Source organism: Micromys minutus (genome assembly GCF_963924665.1).
Source record: "Micromys minutus genome assembly, chromosome: X".
Lineage (NCBI taxonomy): Eukaryota > Metazoa > Chordata > Mammalia > Rodentia > Muridae > Micromys > Micromys minutus.
In genome coordinates, this window is record NC_137970.1 from 42,980,218 (window position 1) to 43,005,810 (window position 25,593).

General features: G+C 37.5%; 1 protein-coding gene across 9 annotated transcripts in view; it reads left to right on the plus strand.

Annotated features, from left to right (window-relative positions):
• Window positions 1–10,622, plus strand: part of HEPH (hephaestin) — a gene marked incomplete at both ends in the record, with an annotated part of 92,293 nt that extends 81,671 nt beyond the window's left edge. For 6 of the 9 annotated variants that reach the window (XM_080910704.1, XM_080910710.1, XM_080910708.1 and 3 more), the window contains 4 exons: window positions 396–535; window positions 932–1,094; window positions 7,753–7,797; window positions 10,390–10,622. In XM_080910704.1, the coding sequence (XP_080766830.1) occupies window positions 396–535; window positions 932–1,094; window positions 7,753–7,797; window positions 10,390–10,622 (581 nt within the window). The remainder of the gene's footprint in view (window positions 1–395; window positions 536–931; window positions 1,095–7,752; window positions 7,798–10,389) is intronic. The other 3 variants (XM_080910706.1, XM_080910711.1, XM_080910709.1) reach the window with 1 other exon arrangement.
• Between the last annotated feature and the right edge of the window lie 14,971 nt (window positions 10,623–25,593).

Here is a 25,593-nt window from a genome sequence, read left to right on the forward strand (position 1 = left end):
CAGAAAAGTTTTCATGAGGGAGGTGTAGTTTTAAAGATAAATAATAAGGAAACAATATTTATGAAAGGGACACTCCGAAGCCCGAAGATACAAATAACATGAATAGATACTATAGATGATAGTGAAAGAAAATGGAATCAATGATGCTGGTAGTAGGAGGTGAATCTGGGAAGGTGATGTGGAGGTGTATTTTAAATGAACGTATTGGCTGATCTGTAGAGCTGTGGGGTTGTTGTTTGTTGTTATTACATTTTTTTCAGTTTCAGAATAACATGGTTCAAAGAGAGATATGTAGCAAATTAGTAGTCTATATGTGTCATCAGAAATGCTAGAACTTAGGGCATTAGAAAAGTTTAAATGAAAGAAAAGTTGTGAGATATTTTCTTCTTTTACAGCCATCAATGGGAAACTTTATGCCAACCTCAAGGGTCTTACTGTATACCAAGGAGAACGAGTAGCCTGGTACATGCTAGCCATGGGCCAAGATACTGATATTCACACTGTACACTTTCATGCAGAGAGTTTCCTCTATCAGGTAAGCTGAAAATATGGTTGAGCCCCTCTGAGACTATTAAAAGAATGCTTTAAGAGCCATTGCACAAGGTAATAGAAATGAATAAGGTAATAATAGTTAAGGAGTATGAACGTCTATGAAAAAAATTCAGAAAAACTAGATCTGAACTGTCTAAAAGAACAGATAGCATATGTTTCATCTGTGGCATGCCATGACAAAGTAGGACAAGAGAGGTCTGCTGTTTTAGTTTGCACAACTGGATTCTTGGAGAGATAAATAAAATGGACCCTTGAAGTTTCTTCTTGGCACAGACATTTTGTCTTAAGAACCTAAAATTGACATCATAGACTTTTTGTTCCTATAAGCTTGGTTCCTATCAATCTCAGTTCTTCTTTACATCCCTATTTTTCCTTGCAGAATGGGCACAGTTACAGGGCAGATGTGGTGGATCTCTTCCCAGGAACATTTGAAGTTGTGGAAATGGTAGCCAACAATCCTGGAACATGGCTGATGCACTGCCACGTGACTGACCATGTTCATGCTGGCATGGAGACCATCTTTACTGTCTTGTCTCATGAAGGTAAGACCCAAATCCCCTATGTTTGTTCTTTTTTTAACTTTTTGCATAACCTGTAGAAACCAGGTGATAGTAAGGAAGCACTTGAACTTTCTCTGGCCCAAAAGTACCAGGGTTTTATCATAGAGCAGAGCTCCTTAGGCATTTCCCTAAGCTGCATTTCTCATCGTATCTTGCAAGTGTCAGAAGCTCACATTCGGTGGCAGAGCCTGAAACTGGGAGGGCTTTGTGCTTGTGTAAGTTTACCATGATTTGACAAAAAAATATAATTTATTTACAAATTCTCCATTTAAAGTGTAATGGAATTGCTATTTCAAGGAAATTGCCAATGAACCATTCTTTGATGTAGTCACTTTCAGAAAAACACAAATGTGTGGAGCTGAAAAGATGACTGAGTGAGCAACAGTGCTTGCAAGCAAGCATGAGAACCTAAGTTTGTAGCCACTTAATAGAAACAGTTTGACACAGGTTCTATAAACCAAGAACTGTAGGGTTACTGCAGGGTGAAGACAGGGAGATTCTAGGAGACCAATGGACAGCTAGCTAAGTGAAACAGCAAGTTCTGGGTTCAATGGGATATTCTGTCAAGGAAATAAAATTGGAAAGCACTAGAGGAAAATATCCAGTGTCTTCCTCTAGCCTTTGAATGCATGGGCATGAGCACACATACTTACACAAACACATGTGAACATTGATGCAAACACACACACACACACACACACACACACACACACACACACACACACACACACGAATTTAAAATAAAATAAGTACATAAAGTTTAAAAACCCAAATATTTACAAGTCAAGCAATTCTAGCAGAACATGTAGAGATGCCCCGAGAACCCAGTAGTAAATTCCTAGAAGATATTGTACCCAGATAAAAGTTGGACTGCTGCAGGAGACAAAGGCCCCAGACATGACCCTTCCCTTCCTTACAGCATTTCATTTGCAAACTAGCCATGAGAAGCTGTTCTCACCCTCTTTTTTGCTAAGAGGCAAGTACCACTTGTATTGTTCTTCCAGTGTAAGAGATAGGAGAGCTGCTGTATGAACTAGAATTTTGGGCACACACTCCATCTAGTCTCTTCCTACTCCAAACCAATGATAGAACACCCACAATTCTATTAATGCCTTCTTCTTCACTTCTGTCTCTCTCATTCCTTTGTTCTTTTCTCTCCCTTTCCAAGGTCAGGCTGGGGTCATGGATCTCCTGTTTTGTTCTTATACTTTTTTTAAGATATTGATATTAAAACTAGGGCCTCACATGTGTTAAACACATGCTCAGTGTTCCATACCCCTAGATCCAAGTGAGTGAAGGTTGTAAATGGCAGTTCTTAAGAATTATCTGTCTAAATTAAAAATTAACAATCCTTTTCTACATGAACTGTGTCCAGCAACCGGCACTATACTCTCTTACTAGAAGTCATGCAGGCCCTTATTGTATAAACACATATTTTTTACTTTGTTTTTCTCTTTGAGATTATAATATAATTACAACATTTCTCCTTCCCAATCCTCCCTCCAAACCCATGCATACAGTCTTCCTAGCTCTCTTCCAAATTTATTACCTCTTTTCCATTAATTATTATTCTAAACATATATGTATATACACATATATTTTCCTGATTATAACCTGCTCAATACATATAATGTTACTTGTAGGTATTGTTTTTGTAGCACACACACACACATACATCATAGTGCTTTGTAAAATATTGGTATTAAAGTAAGTATTGACTCTATCAGAAGAAAAAGAGAGGGAAGGTACCACTGGCCATTCAAACAGACTTAGCAAATTAGAGTAGAGAATATCAATCTGCTCTTCATTTAATGGAAGAAGACAAAATGATAATACATGGTTCTTGTTTTACTAAATTATTTTTTTCTGCCATACTATAATGCTAGAATATTGCTTCTGTTGATACAATTTCCAGAACCCAGATGTCATTCTATCAGTCCATAGGCCCAGGAGACATTCAATCATGGTGCTATAGAGCCAAGAAACTAGACTGTCTTCTTACATTATAATGAATCACCTTCATATATGAGCCATCTGAAGCATCTCAATATGTATCTTCAGAGTCCCTCAAATTACTTTTTAAGAAGATCCCACTTATGACTCATACATACACTGTGGTTTTATTTGTTTATTCAGTATGAATTCGTTCCATTTTGCATGGATTCTACATATGCTAACAAAACAATCTGAAGAAAGAGTTAAAGATAGGGAGGAAAAGGCCTAATTCTTTTTTATTTATTAATTTTATTATTTAAAACAATTTTAATTTAAATGTTTTGACCATATTCTTCCTGTCCCAAAAGTCCTTCCAGATCCTTTCCTTCTCACTACCCACCCATCTTTATGTTCTTAAACACACACACACACACACACACACACACACACACACACACACACACACACACAGAGAGAGAGAGAGAGAGAGAGAGAGAGAGAGAGAATACAACATTACTCAACCCTCCTCCCAAAAAAACAAAGAAAAAATAAAATACCCAAAACAGATAAACAAACTAAACGTCAGCCAACTAACCAACAAACCACCCCCACCACTAGCAACAACAACAACAACAAAACCTACTAAACTGTAACCAAATAAAAGTATACTATAAAAAAAACTTAAGATGCACATTATATGTTTGGTTAACTATACCTGCACATGAGGTCTGCTCTGGAACAGTTGACATACCCAGTGTCATTTCATTGGAGAAAACTGATTTTCCTCTCCCAGAAGGTATAAAGGAGTGTTCAGTGACTAGGTTTTCATTCTTTCATCCACTATAAATGTGTGTGTGCACATAGTATATAAATATATTAAGACATAATAAAAATGTCATTTTGATATGGACAAGAAAAAATAACAGAAGAAAAAGATTCCAAGAGAAGGCACAACAATCAAAGCTTGACTCACATACGCAGGAATCCCATAAAAACACTGAACTAGAAGCTGTAATATATACAGAGAGGACCTAGTGAAAACCCATGCAGGCCCTGGGCATGCTCTATCAGTATCTGTGAGTTCATATGAGCAATTGGCATCTTTATTTAGAGGGCCCTGTCTTCATGGTATCCTCCAACCCCTTTGGCTCTTGCCCTCTTTCCACCTCCTTTTCCTCAGAGTTCCCTTATATTTGAGGGCAGGGATTTTATGGAGACATGCAATTTAGGGATAAATATTCCAAGATCTTTTATGCTCTGCATAATGTGTTGGGCTGTGGGTCTCTGTGCTTGTTTTCATATGCTAAATAAGGAAACTTCTATGATAGATGAGCAAGGCCATCTATATGTATAGCAAGAGATCATTAAGTCATTTTATCACCATCTGTTTTGGTGTTTTGTTTGTTTGTTTGTTTTGTGTTAGAGGTTTTTGTCTCAGGTCCCTGGGCCATCTAGTCTCTGGTTCTTGGTCACCCAGGCATTACTTGGTGTGAGTTCTATCTTGTGTAGTGGGTCTTGAAGTCAAATCAGGTATTGGTTGGTTACTCCCAGAAGCTTTATACCACCTTTGCCCTAGCACATCGTTCAGTTAGTACACCCTTGAAGATCAAAGTGTTTGTGGCTGTGTTTGTGTTTATGTTTTGAGAGCACACAAGTATGTTTCCGAACCAATGATGATAGAACTTAGGGGTAGAGATTTTTATGTAGGCACAAACTTGACTTTTCCATGTTCAATGAGTTGTGTAGGTATTGTCTTCAACAATGGGGTCTAGCCATCTATTTGTCAAGAGCAACCTATAGTTTTGGCAACAGCCTATGTCATTTGGGCCTTACCATGCTGCCCCTTTGGCCAACACACTTAGATGTAACCCAGTCCTGGTACTGGATGCTTTATTTGGTGACAAGAGATGGCCAGTTGGGACTCTGCCTCCCCAGTATTTGGCAATTTTATTTAGATTACCTTCATGTATGCATATATTTTAGGAAGTTTCTACTGTGTTAGATTTTTATACTACCCTCTAAATATCCCTTAATTTTAGTTGCTTCTCCCTACATTCACTTCCACAGCCCCCTCTTCACTTTTTTCACTTGATCCTCCTGTTGCAGCTCCCCATCCTTGTCAATTCATAATGATCTACTTCCCTTTCCTAATGATAACTATCTGTTACACCTACCCTCCGTTGTGTCTATGAATCATAGCTTCATTATCATTGACTTAACAGCTAATAGCCACATGTAAGCAGGAATATATGATATTTATCTTTTTGATTCTGGGATATCTCATTCAGGTATATTTTTTTCTAGTTCCATTTATTTGCCTGGGAACTTAATGATGTCATTTTAACTGCTGAGTAATACGCGATTGTGTAAATGTACCACATTTTCTTTATCCATTCTTCTTTTGAGGGACCTCTAGGTTATTTCAAACTTCTTGGGCAGAGTTTCTGATGAAGCTATAAGGCATATGAATCAGATTTAAGGTGAAAGATTAGTACAATGCTGGAGGAAGATAATTTTTCTGTTGTGAATAAGAGAGAAGACAGAAAAAAGGATCTGTATACCACTTTAGAAGGTCTTGGCAGGGAAATTTTCTGCTATACAATCTCTTGATTCCTCTGTGGTACAGTGTATGAAGTCATAAGCTGAAGGGGAACTATTTGAAGAAATTGGAAGAAGTGTTAGAATAGTTACTTTGGGGTGGTAAATAAAGTCATTATTGCCTTATAGCTTTGAGGGCTTAGTTAAAATTAGAGAATTCGAGTCTTATATGAGAATGCTTTTTTTGTCTGGTGGTATTTGACATATTGGGTAAAATACAGGGCAAGTACATACATTTGCTGTAATTCTACATGTTAGTTTTTGAAGTGATCAACCATATATTATAATATAGTTGAGAATATAGGAATGAAATGGAAACTTGAGAAAGTCAAATGATTTATGAATTAAATATCTAATGATGGAAGGCTAATGGGATTTTTGCTAATAAAAGAGTAAGTATTAAAATTAGTTTTTGTTGGATTTTTGGTTACTGATGTGATGCAAGTTTGGATCACCAATCTACTATGACCCTTATTGACCATGACAGCTAAAACTGGGAGTGAATAGGCAAGTGATTAGAATAAAGAAGTCCAATGATGGAAATTGATGAAGACTGTATTAATAACTAAAAACTTCCATTGATGAACATACTTTTTTGTTTTATATGTACTTTATGCTCATTGAAACTAATAAGTTTTCAATTAATACCATAAAACCTTAAAAATTTCAAGTGCTGACAAAAATATTCATATAGTTTTATGCAAAAATGCTTTTAAAATCTGTACATTTATCTTTGTCCTTTAAAATAAAGTTGTTAAAAAAGAATAACAAGAAATGCTTTGTTTTCCTATTTAGTTAATGCTATCTTGAAAATTAAAACAATCTTTACTAAAATGCAAGAAACAATATTGACTAGCAAATGCCTCAGAAAAGAGCTCACCCTGATTGAAAAAAGAAAGGAAGAATTATTTTGACATAGGACTGAATATGTAGAGAAGTATATTTAGCAAAGAGCAGGAGGTTTCTGAAGGGAAATTGAGAAATTATGGAAGAGAAACTATAATATTCAATAAAATTGAAGTAAAGAAATTGAGAAGAAGCATAGCAATAAAGGCAGAGGGGAGGGGTAACATATTTTGTCTTCCTAGTTCTATGTACTTGTTCTAATTTCCTGTGATCATTCAAAATCAAATTAACATTTTAATATCTATTCTTACTGATTAAATTTCTTATCTGGCTGTTTCATGCATGTTTATTAATATATTCTGATTACTGTCTCCCCATTATCTACCTCTTTCCCTACCATCCACCTGCAATCAGTTCCTTTCTCATTTTCATGACTTTATCTGGTTTTGTGACATTCAGTTTAATCAGAGCGGTCTGTATGACTATTGGATTGGAACTATTTGCTGGAGCCTGGTGAGATCATCAGTGGGCACTTAACTGAAGACAATGGTCCTTACTTTCCTTGAATCTATCTGTAGCAAATTCCAGCCATGAGGGTTAGAGACCTCTGAGCCCTTCCTCCATCTATGCTTGACTGTTGACGGTGTCATTCTTATGCAGACTCACTATAGGCATCAAAATGTGCTTTGAGGTTCTGATTGCAGTGACTTTGTCTTGCTCAAAAAAAAGAAAAGACATTTTACAGCCCTTCTCCATATAATTCCAACTATTTCATTCTTTATGACACATCTTCCATAGTGTTTCCCAAGCCTTACAGTAGATAGTATAAATGTTCTGTTTAGAGATGAGAGTCCTGTGCAGTCATAGGTGCTGGCTTTCATCATTGTTCACAGGAAAAGTACTCTTCTTTCATGAAAGCTGAGATCATGTCTATAAGGATAAATGTACTATGTAGGAGGTGCTTGATACAATGATAATTGGCTAAACAACAGAATTTGGTACCTCCTACTACACAGGCCCTATGATGTGTCTGCCCCGCTCCTGTTTTTAAAATTAGGTTTAAGGTATGTGAGTCATGGATTCCCTTGCTCTTTACGTTCAGGTTTCAAATCCAAGCAGAGAGACCTTAATGAAGTAGCAAATTCTAAAAATGAAGTTGCTTTAAGTAATGTAAATATTCCATACAAACTCTACAGATTGATACAAAGAATAATAGGATCAACCTTTTGTCTTTTTTTTTTTTTTTGTCTTTTTTCCACAGAACATTTCAGTACTATGACCACCATTACTAAAGAGATTGGAAAAGGTATGTAAGGTGATATATATATATATATATATATATATATATATATATATATATATATATATATATATAAACATATTCATGCTTGGAAGTTACAGAGATGGTGAGGGAGAGTGTGTGTATCTGTGTGTAATATGTGACACTTCTACCATGACTAAAATTGGGCACCATGATATAACAACTTAAGTTTTCTGTAAGATGTCATAAGCCAATTAAGTATGTACTCTCAATGTTATCATTTGTCTCATGTCTTCCCTCTAACCTTTGAAATTTGGGGAAGCAAGTACATCCTAAGTTACAAGGCTGTGTTCATAGCTCACAAACTATTTTATGAGGGGGATGAAAAATCCAAATTTTGTTGGGTTAGACTTGAAAAAGTTATAGCAGAAACAAGGATTTCTAGACATACAATTTGAGACTAGAACAAGTACCCGGCATCTTTTAACAACTACTTCTATTCTTTTCTCCTTTTATCTATGGACTACCAAGCAATTTAAACTTGGGAGCCATTCATGTTTTTTCTGTTTGAGAAAATAAAGATGAATTTCCTATAGTGCCTAGGTCAAAATTATGCTTTTATCCTTTTCTCCATTTGTGCCTTTTATCAGGAAAGATTCAGAAAATTGCATGAGGTACAAGTACTATTAGACCCAAGCATGCTATCATGTCTGATATCCCTATACTTGAAAAGTGGAGCAGAAGAGCCATAGGTTCCAGACAAGCCTAGAGGCATAGTGAGGCTGTGTCCCAAAGGGGAAAAACACACATAAAACTGACACTAAAGAATATCAGTTTACTCTGGAGGTTTTCAGCTCTACTGAAAATCAACTTCTCATTATTAAAGTCCCAATGATCTACTTAAATTTCTCATAAGTTGTTAACTATGGACTGGGTTATATTTTGGAGAGGTTAGAGAAAGGTAAGGGAAGTTTGAAAGGGCACTGCTTAGATTACATTTTCTTCAACCAAGTAACCTAATGTCATATATATATGTGTGTGTGTGTGTGTGTGTGTGTGGGTGGGTGTGTGTGTGTGTGTGTGTTATAGATATGTGTATATATATATACTACCTCAGCATATCAGATATTAAATATGTGTGTAAGGATACACACACCATATATGTGTGTGTATAATATTTCGGTGTATATATATATATGTGTGTGTGTGTGTGTGTGTGTGTGTGTGTGTGTGTGTGTGTGTGTGTGTGTGCATATATTCTGTGCATATTTGTATGCATATGCATGCATATTATGTGTGCATTGTTCATAAAATCTCACAGAAGAAAAACTGTCAAAAGTGTTGATTTAATAAAACTTGCTAATTTTCTAAATTTGAAGTTTCTTCAGGGTCACAAGAGAAACAAATGTCAGAATGCAAACTCAGAACCAGAATGCTCTTCAGTTTCTATTTGAACTCATTGCTTTGCAGCTTTCCCCAGTTCTGTGAAAACATTTATTCATCTAATGCATTCATCAAACAAGTGTCAGTTACCAGGGGTACAAAAACAAATAAGACATAATTGCTACTTTCCAGTGCCTAAAAATGGAATGAGCCACAAAAACAATAATTTTAATGCTAGATGCTGTACACAGTAAGGGTAAACATCAATATTGTCTTATAATTATTGAATATTTGCTATTTACCAGGTGTCATGCTAAATATTCCATGCATATCATTAACTCACTTAAACTTAGTAATAATCCCCTTTGTTTGTCGTCATTATCTTCATTTTACAAAAAGAGTATACTAAGACTCATTAGGGATTCAGGAACATAGCCTCAGGTCACAGACTGGATAGACTATAGGTTCAGAAAGAATACAGGCAATTTGGAAACCTAGAGGAAGGCAGTATTAATTGTACAAATAATTGCAATTGGAGCTAGAAAGGTGAGAAAAAGGAGGAACTTGTTCAGGCAAAATAAGAAGCATGAGCAAAGACATAAGCTACAAATGTACTATCTTTATGGGAAATAATGATTGAGTTTCTGTGGTTGAGTAATAGCAGACAAGGCAAGAAAGGTAGTTTAGAGACTGACTGAGAGGGTTGGAATTTATGTCTTCAAATTCTGTACTAGCCCTGTAGATCCTTTAAAGACAATGGAATGTTTGCATGACAGAAACTATCACAATCATTAGGAAAAATCAATATGAAATTATTAACATGATCTACAAAGGTGGTATTCCAGACAGCATGGTGTCAAGCTGTCATGGTCTGATGGTCAAAATGAACACTGAAAGGCTGGATTGATTCAGTGTTCTTCACAAATTTCTCCTAGCTCTGTACCCCTGAGTTCATGAAAAACACTTCTAATTATTTATTATATATATATATACATTTTGTAGCACACGATTCTAAGTAACCTTTAGGTCTTCCCATCAGCAAACAGAATAGGTACATGACTGATTGTCAAGGAGTGCTTCCAGCTGTGATATTATAATTATCTGATTATGAATTTGAAATCTATCTTAATCAGCTGGTATTTTGAAGGACTGAGACAGGTCTTCTGTCGTACTTTCATGGACTTGTTTTCCTAGGAAACTTCTATAAAAGCTAACCTCATGTATGGTTACCTCTTTTTTCTTCCTCTATTTCAGCAGTGATTCTAAAGGACATTGAAGGAGGCAATGTGAAGATGCTGGGCATGAACCTTCCCTTAAAGGATGTCGAAATTTTGTCTTCTGTTTTGATTGCCATATGTGTGGTTCTGTTGCTCATTGCTCTGGCTCTTGGTGGTGTAGTCTGGTACCAGCATCGACAACGAAAGCTTCGGCGTAACAGGAGGTCCATTCTTGATGACAGCTTCAAGCTTCTGTCTCTCAAGCAGTAATAGCTAAAGGCTTAAGATATCTTGAGAAAACACATCTGGGATGTATCCCACGTTCCTAGAAAGCTGTGTACTGGTAGAGAACTCTTTTTGTCAAAGGGGTAGAGGTAATGAGGAGGCAGAGAATGGAATCATAATTATCTGGGCATTTCCTTACTTATTTACATGGAGTTCATATGTTCTCACTTTTTCATTAATTTCCATACAACTTGAGAATTAGGTAAGCTCCTTTATATACAAATTTCAGCAGCTAGGATATGTCACCATTTAGTACTCCAAAATATGGAAATTCCTAGAACATAATCTTTCTCACAGATACTGCCCCCCAAAAAGCTATCTAATTAGGTTTCAAACTCCAGGACCTAGATAGACAAGCATACTTTGAATTGAGGCCAAATGATGAGCCCCAAAGGTAACCCATGAGTAAATAAAGGACAAAAAACAGAAGCATGATACAAAATGAGAGGTAGGGTGGGTAATAAGATTCCAAATTTCACCTTAATTCCCTTTGACAATGCACAGTTGGAGAAATGAATGCATGGGTTGTAGTTGTCACGAATACCTACAACCTTTGGAACCAGAAGCACCTGTAAAACAGTCCTTCTTGTTTTTACATAGTGGCACTGAAGAGAATTGTGACTGTCCTCTCCATATTTGAAATAATAAATCATGTTCATTAAAGTACTTATTAAAAGACTGGAATATTGAATTTGGTAATTTTGATGATTCATTGGATGTGGGATTACATTTTAAACCAAAGAGTTTCAGGGATCTGGGGAAGTATATTATAGATTTTTATAGCCCTTGTGGGTCCTGGAGACTTGTTTGGTGTCTCAATGTAAGCATCTATATCAGAGTGATAACATTCCAGAGACAAGTTCTGTGGGTGCTAATTTTTTTTGGAATGTCAAGAAAAGTGACCATTGAAGGTACTGAAACAAGAACCATCCCTGTCCATTGAACAAACATAGGTAGGATCATGCATGGTGATTTTGTGGGCAGGAGTAGCGATAGGGATATAAGAGGTATGTTTGTAGTTTATAAACCTCTTTATAAAACAAATCCATCCTTTTTATACCTTTCAGCAGCATCTCTTTGTTGCCAGCATGTTAGGATCTCTCTGAAACTTTGATCAGGAAGTACAGACAAGAAAATAGGAAAGGGGTAAGATAGTCCATTCTCACTATAGTTTCCACATGGCAAATGGAGAACAGAAGGAGCATCATAGAGAGTAATGGTAGTAGCAGTGGGATGGGGATATAGCTCAGTGGTAAATGGCCTAATATAGGACAGTCCCTGGGTTGAAAAAGACCATAAAAGGGAAAAATAGAAGACAAGGTAATAACAGGAAATACAGTGATCTTACATATATCAAAGAATTCTAATTCCTGAGTTATTGGATTTGCCTTGCTTCATTCAAGTGAAGATTAAGTTATTTTACTTAGGGTGACTCAGATGAAAATTGAGTGCAGACTCAAATATTCATCTACTCCAAAACCATTCTATTCTCATTTATCATAGAAACGTATACTATTCTTTCTTACCCACTGGATTTCAAATTGTGAGGTTGCCTAGCAACTTGTGCACTTAGTTAACAACCCACAGTGTTGGCTTCCAGTGGCCATGAAATGTTTCAGGTCAGAGGCCAGAAATGAAAACAAAGACCAGAGTAATGCATTTGTTCGTTCATGGTCAGTGGCTTTCTGGAAAGTTTCTGGAAATCTAGGTAACATAGATGTGGAGGAGCATATTAATTACTTGTTATCCTGTTATAGAAATAATATGACTTCTCAGTGAGAATTTTCTCTGTACACTTAGAGATAAAGTAGAGGCTCTTAAAAACAGTGCACACTGATGACTGTGGCTAATACCCAAATAAGAGTTGGAAATAAATGTAATATTTTTACTAACCTATAGTCATTAGGTTTATGCATCCTCCAAACCCTTTCATCCTTAATTCTCTTTCAGAGATTTCAGAAATTGTTCAAAGGTTATACTTTGAACAATTTAAATAGTTAGGGGACTGCAAATCTGGCCACTTATGCAGATGGGAGATTTTTATAGCAAAGTTATTGCTATAATTGTTTTAAATATAACAGTCATACTCTTTTTTTGAATAGTTGCTACTCAGGGTCATTTTGGCCACATGGCAGACTTGTGAAGGGGCAAGACAATAAAGAGGCCCCTCCTTCTTATATTCTTGCTGAAGATTCTTTAAGTTTTATTAGAATTTGAAAAATTCTGTGGAAAATTACCCAGTTTTTTCCTAGGAACCTGAGGTTCCAGCTAATTTATCTTGGCTTCTATTAAACTACCTACTTAATCAAAACAACCCTGAGATTCTACCTCACACCAGTCAGAATGGCTAAGATAAAAAACTCAGGTTATAGGAGATGCTGGCGAGGATGTGGAGAAAGCGGAACACTCCTTCACTGTTGGTGGAATTGCAAGCTGGTTCACCCACTCTGGAAATCAGTCTGGTGGTTCCTCAGAAAATTGGACATAGTATTACCTGAGGATCCAACTATACCACTCCTGAGCATATACCCAAAAGACGCTCCAACATAAAAAAGGATAAATGTTCCACCATGTTTATAGCACCCTTATTTATAATAGCCAGAAGCTGGAAACAACCCAGATGTCCTTCACCAGAGGAATGGATACAGAAATTGTAGTACACTTAAACAGTGGAGTACTACTCAGCTATTAGAAACAATGACTTTATGAAATTCCTAGGCAAATGGATAGAACTAGAGACTATCATCCAGAGTGAGGTAACCCAGTCACAAAATTATACACATGGTATGCACTCACTGATAGGTGTATATTAGCCCAAATGCTTGAAATACCCAAGATACAATTCACAGACCATATGAAGCTCATAAAGAAGGATGACCAAAGTGTGGATGCCACAGTCATTCTTAGAAGGGGGAACAAATATATTCACAGGAGAAAATGTGGAGAAAAACTTGGAGCAGAAACAGAAGGAAAGGCCCATCCATCCCATATTCAGCCACCAAACCCAAACAACATTGCTGATGCTAAGAAGTGCGTGCTGACAGCAGCCTGATATGGATGTCTGAGGGGCTCTTCCAGAGCATAACTAATACAGAGGCGGATACTTGCAGCCAACCATAGAACTGGGTCTTTAATGGAGGAGTTTGAGAAAGTACTGAAGGAACTGAAGGGGTTTGCAACCCCATAAGAACAACAATACCAACAAACCAGAGCTCCCAGAGATTAATCCACTTTCCAAAGAGTACACATGGATAGACTCATGTCTCCAACTGCACATGTAACAGAGGATGGCCTTGGGCATCAATTGGAGTAGAAGCCTTTGGCCCTGCCAAGGCTTGGTGCTGCAGTGTAGGAGAATGTCAGGATGGGGTTGTAGGAGGGGGTAGTAATAGGGGATATGGAGGAGAATCCAGGAAAGGGGATAACATTTGAAATGTAAATAAAATATATCCAATACATTCAGAAAAAAAATAAACTACCTGCTTGCGCAAATCTTCCTGTACAGCTAACTTTTTATCTTACCTTCTGCTGGACTACTAGTTTGTGTAAAATTTCTCCCTGCATCTGCTGAGCAAGGTATCAGGATATGTTTTACCTTTAAAAGCTCCATACTCTACATTTGCAGTGCTATTCTTGGGTTCTGAATACCTGAGGGTAGTCCCAGGTGGCTGGAGTAAAGCCTGTATAATAATTGGCTGTAAACAGTGTCTGAGTAGTCTTCTCCGCTGAGCTTCCTGTCACAGAATTATCTTTTCTTCCTGATAGGAAGAGAGGGGACTTAATAGCAGACAAGAACTTAATGATGGCTGTGACTCTATGCTGTTCCCAATCCAGCTTCCATGTAGAAGTATACCTTTTGTATAGGAATCAGGGTCCAATGGCTGGTCATTCCTGGTAAATAAAGATTCACATGCAAGTATTTTAAATAGTACTTCTCTGTAACGGGCATTATCTTTGAGATATTTTAGTGCTCCTGTTCCTTGTGTGACTTAATCTTTTAAAGCAAATCTATTAGTAAGTCCTTTATTTTCTTCTAGAACAATTTAGGTGTTAATATTTAAAAATTTGCAAACTGATATATTGAGCAGCAACAGACACCCTTGTGCCTTTGATATGTTATTTATGTGGAGATTAATGAAAATCAAGTATATTCTGGAGAACCCATTCATTTAACCATAAAACTTACATTTAGCTGAGAAGTTCTTAGCATGGATGTATGAGACTAGGAGGTGGAGCTACAGTTTGATGCATTTTAAAGACTATTTTTTAAAAATTATTTTGTAATTATGTGTATGTGTGGGTGAGAGATGGAGGAAGAGCAGTAATTTCAGATCCCTTGGAGCTGGAGTTTCAGATAGTTGCAAGCCACTGAATACAGGTTTTTGGGAATTGAACTCAGGTCCCCTGTAAGAGCAGTACTTAGTATTAACAATGAGCCATCTTTGTAACCAAGCATAATATATTTTGTTCTTATTAGTAATTCTGCTTCCAATCAAGTGGAATCTCGAACCTTTCAGATTTTAGAAGAAGCTGGATATGAGGAGGTACTATGCAAAAACCAAACCAAACCAAAACAATTTAGATAGTATTCCTATCTTGTTTATTATTCAAACCAGAAGTTTCCAACAACAAAACAGTGTGTCTTGTTTTCTTTCTCTTCAGAACATCTTCAAAATATTTTATTTTCAATTATCTTATTTTATTTATTATTACTGTGGACTGAATATCAACACAAGTATGTGGCAGTCCGAAAACAATGGTAGGTTCTGGGGACTGAACTCAAGTTATCAGGCTTGCATGACGAGCACCTTTACCCAGTGGTTCACTTTTTAAAAAAGATACTCTCTCATACATTACCCCCAGACCACGGCCTCCCCCTTCTCTCCTCCCATATCTTATCCCACTCTTCCTTTGTTTATCCCCAGAAAAGGGCAGGCCTCCCAGGGATATCAACCAAACATGCATGGCATGTCCAGCTGCAAAAAGGCTACCCCCTTCATATTAAGGATGGATGAGGCAACTCAGTAGGAAAACACAGATCATTAGAACAGACAAAAGTGTCGGAGACAGCACCTGTTTCCAGTGGATCATTGTGCCAGACTAAAAATACCTTTTAAAAAAAAGTCTCTGTTGGTTCCCACTTCAGTTCAACTCTCAAACATTTGTTTGCTTGGCATGTAATCCTAGCACGGAGATATCAAGACCACCAGTACAAGGTCAACCTAGAATGCATAGTGAGTTCCAGACCAGCCTGGGCTGCTGAATGAAACTGTTTCTCAAAACAAACAGGACAAACACGTCACAATCATTGGTTGCCTGGGCTATTGTACTCTTTCTGCTGTTTATCTCAGATCCTCTCTAGACTTGCAATTGATTTTTCCACACAGAAAAGTGAGCTTTCAAAAATATAATTAAGCCTCTAGTTTGAACAACATTGTGTACATTTAGATCGCCCTGAAGATAAGTAGACTCTGGAGATAATTGAAGAGGCAACAACAAAAGAAAAAAGAGGAAATCAGTAGATAGGGTAGCAGGGCTGAAAATATGTTAGCTTTACATCATGTGATTCTCTATCCACGGGTAAGTCCCAACATGCTTTCATTCAAAACAAAACAAATCAAGATAGAACATAATCATGTAAATAGTAAATGAATCGAGTGACAGAGGGTATCTTTTAGGAACCCCGGAAGCTGGGAGAAAGTGGCACAGTATTTTTCAAGTGAGGAAAGAAAAGGATTCTCAAAGCCAGGTATGATGGGACACATACATAGAGTTTTAGCACTTGGAACACACAGAGTGGAGAAGACTGAAGTTCACAGTCAGCTTAGACAACAAGTTTGAAGTTAGCCTGGGCTACAGTAGCTGACTCAACCCATCATTCAAAATTCTGTATTTTATGAAAAGTCTGTGTTTTCTAGAATTGTGTATAAGTACAATTCATGTAGTATGTACTATGTGGTCTGACTTGTATGTGTTGACATGCTATTTTAAAAATAATTTCTGTGTTATATTCTAATATAGGGAAATAATGTAATTTGTTTTTTAATTAACTACTTGTGGACATTTGAGAAGGGCTTATCACAAAAAGGTGCATTGAACATTCATGTACAACAAAATAAGATGATATCCTGAAGCATACAAAATAAAGATCATTATATACAGAGAAACTGAAGTCATAGAGCATATATATATATATACTTAAAAATTAAAATTGTAATTTTAAATACTTCATGGATAAAAGAAAAAGTCTCACTGGCCCTCAGGATATGACTTTAAGTTATGAATTTTGTTTCTTGTAGTTTTAAATCACTACCACCTTTTGCTCAGGACCCCAGCCCAAGCTCTGGCCCCACTCAGCTTTCCTTTTGTTCCTCCTGGCTTAGCTCAGGATCCCCTGCCACCAGCTCCCACCAGATACCTTTGAATCTGAGCATTAAAATGACTTACACACAGTCTGTTGCTTTTAAACTTGTATGCTATGCACAATAACTGGGCACAGATATCTCCTGCCTTGGAAAAGCATGCCCTAACCAACTAATCTCTATTTCTCCTCCTGCCCTAATCTTAGTGGCTTGTTCCACCTAGTTCCTGCCAAGCATCTTTGGCCCTGGCCCCCCTCACCCCAGGAGAGGCCTTGCAGGCCTTAGCTGCCTCTTCCCCCCACCACTTCCACACCCATAGGCCTTAGATTGTAGCTTCCTCCTTTTTTTCCTCCAAAGCAAGGCAGAAAAACCCTGGGGGCCCTGTCTTTGTACTGGAGGTGGTCTTTTCAGATTTCAACTCCTCACTGTTGGGCACTTTGGCTCAAGTCACCCCCATTGAGTCCTAGGAGCCTCCCACTTGACAGATCTCTGGGACTTGGTAGAGGTTCCCTTCCTGCCCCCCACAGCTGCATATTTCCCTTCATTCTGCTGGCCTTCTGGGCTTCTCTCCTGTCTGTCCCTCTTTTCCCCTCCCCTTCCCACTTCCACTCAGGTTCCTCCCTCCCTCTACCTCCCATGATTATTTTGTTTCCCTTTCTAAGTGGAATTGAAACATCCTCACTTAGGTCCTTATTGTTGTTAAACTTCTTTGGGTCTGTGGGTTGAATCATGGGTATTCTGTACTTTTTGGCTAATATCTACCATGTATGCCCTTTGGGTCAGGGTTACCTCACTTAGGATGAAATTTTCTAGTTCTATCCATTCGTCTGCAAAAGCTCTGACATCTTCATTTTTAATAGTGGAATTGTAGTTTGTTATGTAAATGAACCCCATTTTCTGTATCTATTCTTCAGTTGAGAGATATCTGGGTTGTTTCCAGCTTCTGGCTATTATAAATAAGAGTGCTATGACCATAGTAGAGCGTGTGTTCTTGTGTAATATCTTTTGTGTATATGCCCAGAAGCAGTATAGATTGGTCTTCAGGGAGAACTATATTCAATTTTCTAAGGACTGCCAGATTGATTCCCAAAGTGGTTGTACCAATTTGCAATCCCACCAGCAATGGAAGAGTGTTCCTCTTTCTCCACATTCTGGCCAGCAAGTGATTTCACTTGAGTTTTTAGTTTAGCCACTCTGATTGGTGTAAGGTGGAATTTCAGGGTAGTTTTGGTTTGTATTTCCCTGATGACTAAAGTGCCTCTTGGCCATTTGAAATGCCTCAGCTGAAAATTTTTTGTTTAGCTCTGTATCCCATTTTTTTTGATTGAGATGTTTGGTTTTCTGGAGTCTAACGTCTTGCGTTCTTTATATATCTTGGATATTAGCCCTTTATCAGATCAGAAAAAATTTAAAAGAGGGATTCCATTTCAAAGTCTGAGCAGATGACTCTTGCTACAGTGAGAACTTCTATCACTCTGGTCTTCCAGGAAATGCAAGGGTACATTTAATGCATTCCTTTTGTTTGTCTCCTTGACACATACATATCTTAGTAAGTTTTCTACCTGTTATTCCTGGTCTTAGAAAGAGTATGACTATACAGGAAAAGCCCAACAGACTTCTGTGACTTCTTGAACTTGGATTAGCTTAGGGACCAGACATCTCTCTTTCAGTGGGAAAAAGTCAAATCATGACTGTTTGACATTCATAAATATGCATGAATGTTTTGACACTTGAGCAAGAATGAGGGCTTTCAGGATCTGACTCCTAAACATCCTGGGAAAAGCCTCCCTTGAAAAGAAGAGTCCAGTTCAGCATTTGTAGTCTTGTAAAGGAATAAATACCTTTGAGTTACTGTAAAATTCATCTGGCTCTTGCCTTTCTACACTATATTCAAATGATGGTGTTAAAATGCTTGACAAATAGAATCTCCACCAAGCAGAGAATTAAGTACTAAACCATTGGTTATCCAATGGAATACATTTGTTGATCTTCATGCACTGCTTAATGCTCGAATTGGAAGTATTTCAGTAGTTAATTGGTAGAAATATGCCATAGGTTTACAGTCTTGGTAGCCTTCCATTAGCTGCCTTTATGCATGCTACTTCTTTGAACATTTCCTATAGGAAATATTCAAATTCCACCCCACCTTGAAGTGAACAAAATACAAACTTAAACAAAGACCCTAGACATCCAAGGAGCTTGGGTACTTTATCGTGTACCTACCTGTGGGAAAAGTTAGTGTCAACCCTATTGGGTCTGGAAATTGTTGATTGACTAATACTTTGGACATCAGAACAACATGATTCTACATATTACTTTGATCACTGTGAGAAATTGTGAGTGATATTTCACTGGCAGGGATTAATTAATAGATTTATCCTATTTAGCCACTATGCATTTATCTATTAGAACTTTAGAACCTGTCAAGAGTACGTAGAAATCATGTGCCTGACCAAGAAGCTGGAATCTTTCTATGTATTTCTGAGTTAAATAAGCTGAACTGGAGTTCCAGGGATTCAGGAGAGAAAAGCAAATAGACTGAGGCCCAATTGTAGTCTTAAATGCTGCATAACAAACCTTTGCCTTAGAAACAAATCAAGCTAAGAAAGGAATGTTAATGTCAGGACTAAAGCTTTACAGAGTATTCAGATCTAAAGTAAGAGGTCAAGTACATGCGATTAAAAAAGTATTATTCTGCATATTTTAATCACTTCCTAAGTAATGTACCTCTGACTTATTCTTCCCACACTGTATATTTTGATGTTCACAAGTAGTTTCTTACACTAAATGCTGACAGAATTACATAGCTTGATTTTGAAACATTCAGATTCTTAATTGGTTGTTAAGAAAAATCTCTTCAAGAAAGGTAGAAAATGTTTCTCTGCCTCTAAATTTATAAAAGCTGTTATTCTGGGTCAGAAAAAAAGGTTCTTACAAATGTTATACTTAAAAATATGTCATCTTCAGAGGTTGCTGTTGCTACACTTTGAGAAAGTACATCCAATCTCTAAGGAAGTCCTTGGAGTTCTGAGCAATTTGTTCAGGTTCATGATACTGAAACACATCTCATGAAATAATTTCCCAGGCCTCTTTGGATTTTATATGATGGAAGAATGGGAAACTAAATGTTTTCTTTTAAATTAATGTAAAAAGGAATGGCAAAACTAGAATTCCCTAGCTTCGGCAGAATTGACTTTAATATAATTTTGAAGTGTAGTATTTGAGATCAAAATAAACAGTCTCTCAAGCAATGAAAAACTCTGACTTTCTGATCCCCTCTATTCAAAAGACAGTAATTTTTTTATTGTTCAGTGCCAAACTCATTCCTGAGACAAGATGGTAGAAAATAAATAAGAAAGTGAGCAAAATACTTGAATAGACATCTCATTCAAGAAGGCATACAAGTGGTAAATTAGCACAAAGGTGTTTAATATTACAAGTTGTTAGAGAACTACAACTTAACAACATGTAGCATTGCTGCTCTAGTAGGCAGCATAAAACTGGGAGGTCAGGTCCTAAAAATGAGGTAAACTAAAGCTTCATGTAATGGTCATCTTTGTACAGAGCTTTAGACAATTTATATCCTAAGGTTTACCAAGCGTTATTTGATTATACAATCACAAGAACAAGCCACATGAGACAAAAATAACACCGGAAGTAAATCCCCTTTTATCTGTGATACATTGGAGGAGCACAGAAACACATCCAAAGAACAATTCTGTGTTTTGAAAAAATTCAGGTCACAAGACTCTTGTTTTCTTGGACTTTCCTCACAAGCACTCAGAATTCTCACGTGAGTTCTTAGACTGTGTTCTCACACACTAGCGCATACAGTCATTTTAATGGCTTATTCCAAAGCACCAAGATCACCAATGTCTATAAGGAAATGAAACACTCACTGCAAAATGGGAACAGCTACTTGAAGCTTTCATAATTTCTTAAAAACATCATCACAGGGGAACATTTCCTGAATAGAACACCAATGGCTCAGTCACTAAAAACAACTGACAAATGAGACCTCATGAAACTGAAAAGCTTCTGTAAGGCAAAGGACACCGTGATCAATAGGACAAAACAGCAACTTACAGACTGGGGGAAAAAAAACTTTACTAACCATATATTCAATAGAGGGCTAATATGTAAATTATACAAAGAACTCAAGAAGAAGTTAGACTCCAGAAAACAAAGTAACCCAATTTAAACATGTGGTACAGAGCTAAACAAAAAATTCTCAACTGAGGAATCTTGAATGGCTGAGAAGCACCTATGAAATATTCAACATCCTTTGTCATAAAGGAAATAAAACCCAAAACAACACTGAGATTCCACCTCACACTAATCAGAATGGGCAAGATAAAAAACTCAGGTGGCAGCAGATGCTGGCAAGGATGTAGAGAAAGACAAACACTCCTCTGTTGCTGGTAGTATTACAAGTTTGTGCAACCACTTTGAAAATCAATATGGCAGTTCCTCAGAAAACTGGAAATTGTTCTATCTAAAGACCCAGCTATACCACTCCTGGGCATACACTCCAAAATAGAATATTACTCAGCTATTAAAATGATTACATCATGAACAATAGGCAAATTTTTTGGAACTAGGCAAATTTTGGAACTTTATAGGCAAATGGATGGAACTAGAAAATATCATCCTAAGTGATGTAACCCAGACTAAAAAGGACATACATGGTATGTACCTACTGATAAGTGGATATTAGCCAAAAAGTACTGAATACTCATGACACAACCCACAGACCATATTATGCTTAATAAAAAGCAAGGCCAAGGTATAGATGCTTCAAACCCACTTAGAAGGGGGAACAAAACAATCATGGAATGCAGAAGGATGGAAGAACCTGGGTGGGAGAGGAGAGGAGGGGAGAAGAGGTGGCAGGACCAGCTATGGAAAGAGACAAGAGAGAAGTCTGGAGGGCCAGGAGAATAAATAGAAATGGGTAACAGTGGGGCGTGGGGAACTTCGGGAACCACTAAAAAGTCTCAGACATAAGGGATGGGAGAGGCACCCAGAACCCAATGGGGATAACATTAGCTGAAATACCCAAAAGCAGGGAGATAAAACCTGAAGAGACCATCTCCAGTAGATTGGCATGGCCCCCAGTGGAGGAATGGGGCCACCCACACAACTCAAAAATTTAAATCCAGAATTTCCTCAGTCTAAAGGAAATGCTAAAATAAAAATGGAGCAGAGGCTGAAGGCAAGGCCATCCAGAGACCACTACACAATGTGATTCATTTCATCTGCAGACACCAAACCCTGATACTATTTCTGATGCTAAGAAGTGCTTGCAGACAGGAGCCTGGTATGGCTGGCTGTCCTCTGAGAGACTTTTCCAGCACCTGACTAAGACAGATGTAGATACTCACTGCCAACCACTGGACTGAGCTGGAAGAGTTAGGATAAGGGCTGAAGGAGCTGAAAGTGATTATAACCCCATAGGAAGAACAACAGTATTGACTAACTGGACCCCTCAAAGGCCCCAGGGACTAAACAACCAACCAAAGAGTATACATGGGCCAGTCCATGGCTTCTGATACATATAAAGCAGAGGACTGCCTTATCTGGCATTAGTTGGAGGTGGCACTTGGTCCTGTGGAAGTTTGATGCCCCAGAGAAGGGGGATGCTAGAGTAATGAGGCAGGAGTGGGTGGATTTGTCTCGAAGCACTTTCTTAAAGTCAAAGTGGAGAGGGATAGGGTAGTGGTGTTCATGGAGGGCAGACCAGGAAGAGGGATATCATTTGAAATATAAACAAATAAGATGATTAATAAATTAAAAATTAGACACCCACTTCCTATCTGATCCACCTGTTGTGCTTTTTAGTATTTACCTGAATGAATTGATATTTTGTATCTGCCCCAGAACATACACATAGATTTACAACATGAATCATAATTGCTGAAAGTCTGGAGTAAAAAATGTTTTTCAGTAGGTAGAACTACAGTACTATTCAGAAATAGAATATTAATCAAAACTAAGCAGAAATCAAGTTTAGACATAAAACATGTGAAAGAGACATAAATGCTTATTAGCAAGTGAGAAACCAATTTGAAAAGACTATACTATTTTATTTATCTAATGATAATGATAGTTAATGATAGAACTGGTGCAAAGATCAGAGCTTCCCAAGGACTGTTGGAGAAGAAAAGAAATATGAAGAGTGCAGTGAACTGTTAAGCCATTAAAATTTTCTGTAAATTGCTAGAACCCTAAATATATGCCAAAATGTGAAAACCTATAGGCTGTATATGTTCAAAAATGAGCACTAATAAATTGGACATAGTACTACCTGAAGACCCAGCTATTCCACTTCTGGGCATATACCCCAGAGATACTTTAATATACAACAAAGATACATGCACCACAATGTTCATAGCAGCTCTATTTATAATAGCCAGAAGCTGGAAAGAACCCAGATGTCCTTCAGTAGATGAATGGATACAAAAATTGTGGTACATTTACACAATGGAATACTACTCAGCCACCAGAAACAATGACTTAACCAAATTCTTAAGAAAATGGCTGCATCTAGAGAAGATCATCCTGAGTGAGATAACCCAGTCACAAAAGAACAGACATAATATGCAGTCACTGATAGTGGGATGCTAACCCCAGAGGCTTGCACTGCCCCAGAAACAACTCACAGACTGTGTGAAGTCCAAGAATAAAAGAAAAGAAAACAAAACAAAACAAAAAAAAGTTGAATTAGTAAACCTATAATAATTTTGGTCATATGTAAAAACAAAACAAAACAAAACAAAATATAACAAAACTGTTGTATGGGGCTTTGATATTATAATAAATCCTATGTTTCTTTAAGCAGGGTGATTTAAACGAAAAAAAAAAAAAGAGCACTAATAAAGCTATGGACTTCAGGTGAAAATGATTGTTGATGTTGATGTGGGCTCATCAATTAACAAATATATCATTGCCACCATGGAATATTAAAAGGAAAAGAGACTTTCCATGATTGAGAATGGAAGAACATGAATTTTTCTCTAAAAAAAGAAAGGGCATTTTTTGTTGACTTTGGGCAAAGAGATCTGCTCTTGATTTGAAGAGGTAAGTAAATAAAGAGAAATCCACATTCTCACTTTCTGTTCCTTTTCTCTGGACGTTGTAAGGTCATATTGTAAGGCTGAAGCAGTCACTTTGTCTTAGCTGCTATTGAGGTCCCTGTGAAACACAAGAACATCACATCTCTATAAATGCCATTCTGTCTACTCAGAGAAGAGATGGATAAATGCAAGAAAGGTTTGGTGGCCAGAAGGGAACACTGCATGGAATTCACTGTAATCAGAATGGAAACTGAGAATTATGTGGTCCTATCAGAGCATTTGTACCAAGATCATTATTTAAATATGGGTCATATGCTTGTGTACCCAGCATGTGGGATTGATGTTTAGGTAATGAAATTTGGACCCCACAGTGTCACTTGAATATTGTAAATACTTCAGCTGAAAGAACCCAGATATTTAAAAAGTCCCATCAATTAAACAACACCAGATGCACAGTGTCTCAATGTAAAACATAAAGGAGAAAATACCAAGGCAGTATTACCCTTCAGAAAAATACACATTACAAAGTAATGGTTTATAGTAGGAGAAATTCAATAACATTACAAAGAATTCAAAACAATGATTATTAAAAAATTGAAGTGAAAGTGAATGGAAGTAAACTTCTAAGCAAAGACCAAAGAGCATACAATCAGGTGGATGAAGTTTCACTATAAGATATGAATTTGGAATACAGTACTGAGAGAAATATTAAAAAATACTATATTTCTAGAAAATAAAAAGTTCAGAAGTTAAACAAACAAAAAAAATCTGAGTTGAGCTGCCCACTGTCTACCCCTAGAGAGGCTGCCCAGAACTCTCACTTTGCAGGCCTCAGTACTGCTTGGGAGTGCACACTTCTAGCCCAAGTCCACAATCAGGACCCCAGGCCCAACCACAGGTGAATAGGTGCTCAGAAGATCTGCAGGAGGGATCTTTATCCTAAGTGGAAGGGTTACTGGAGGCTCAGCAGAGCTGCAGGACGGCCCTCCATCCTAAGTTGAAGGGTGAGTCAACTTTTTCTGCCCACTGTCTACACCAGGAGAGAGTGCACAGAACTCTCACAGCATAGGCAGTGGTACAGATCAAACCCACCTGCATCAGTACTGGGCTCTGCCATCCATTGGAACTCACAGCCTACCCAGAGAGACGAATACTCAGGAACAATCTCCCTCTGGAGACCACAGGCCCAAAGACTCACGAGACAGAAAAGCTCCAGTAAGAGACAAGATCCTCTAGCATCACCTATAAGAAGATGGCAAGAGGCAAGCACAGACTCTAAGAAACGGAAACCAAGATAGCCTGGAAACATCAGAACCCAGTTCTCCCACCACCTCAAATAGTGGATATCCCAACTCACCAGGAAAACAAGATTTAGACCTAAAATCATACTTCATCATGATGATGGAGGTCCTCAAGAAGCACATAAATAGCACACTTAAAGGAAGTACAAGATAGCCAGGAGAACACACGCAAACAAGTTGAAGACTTTAAAGAGGAAACACAAAAAACACAAAGATC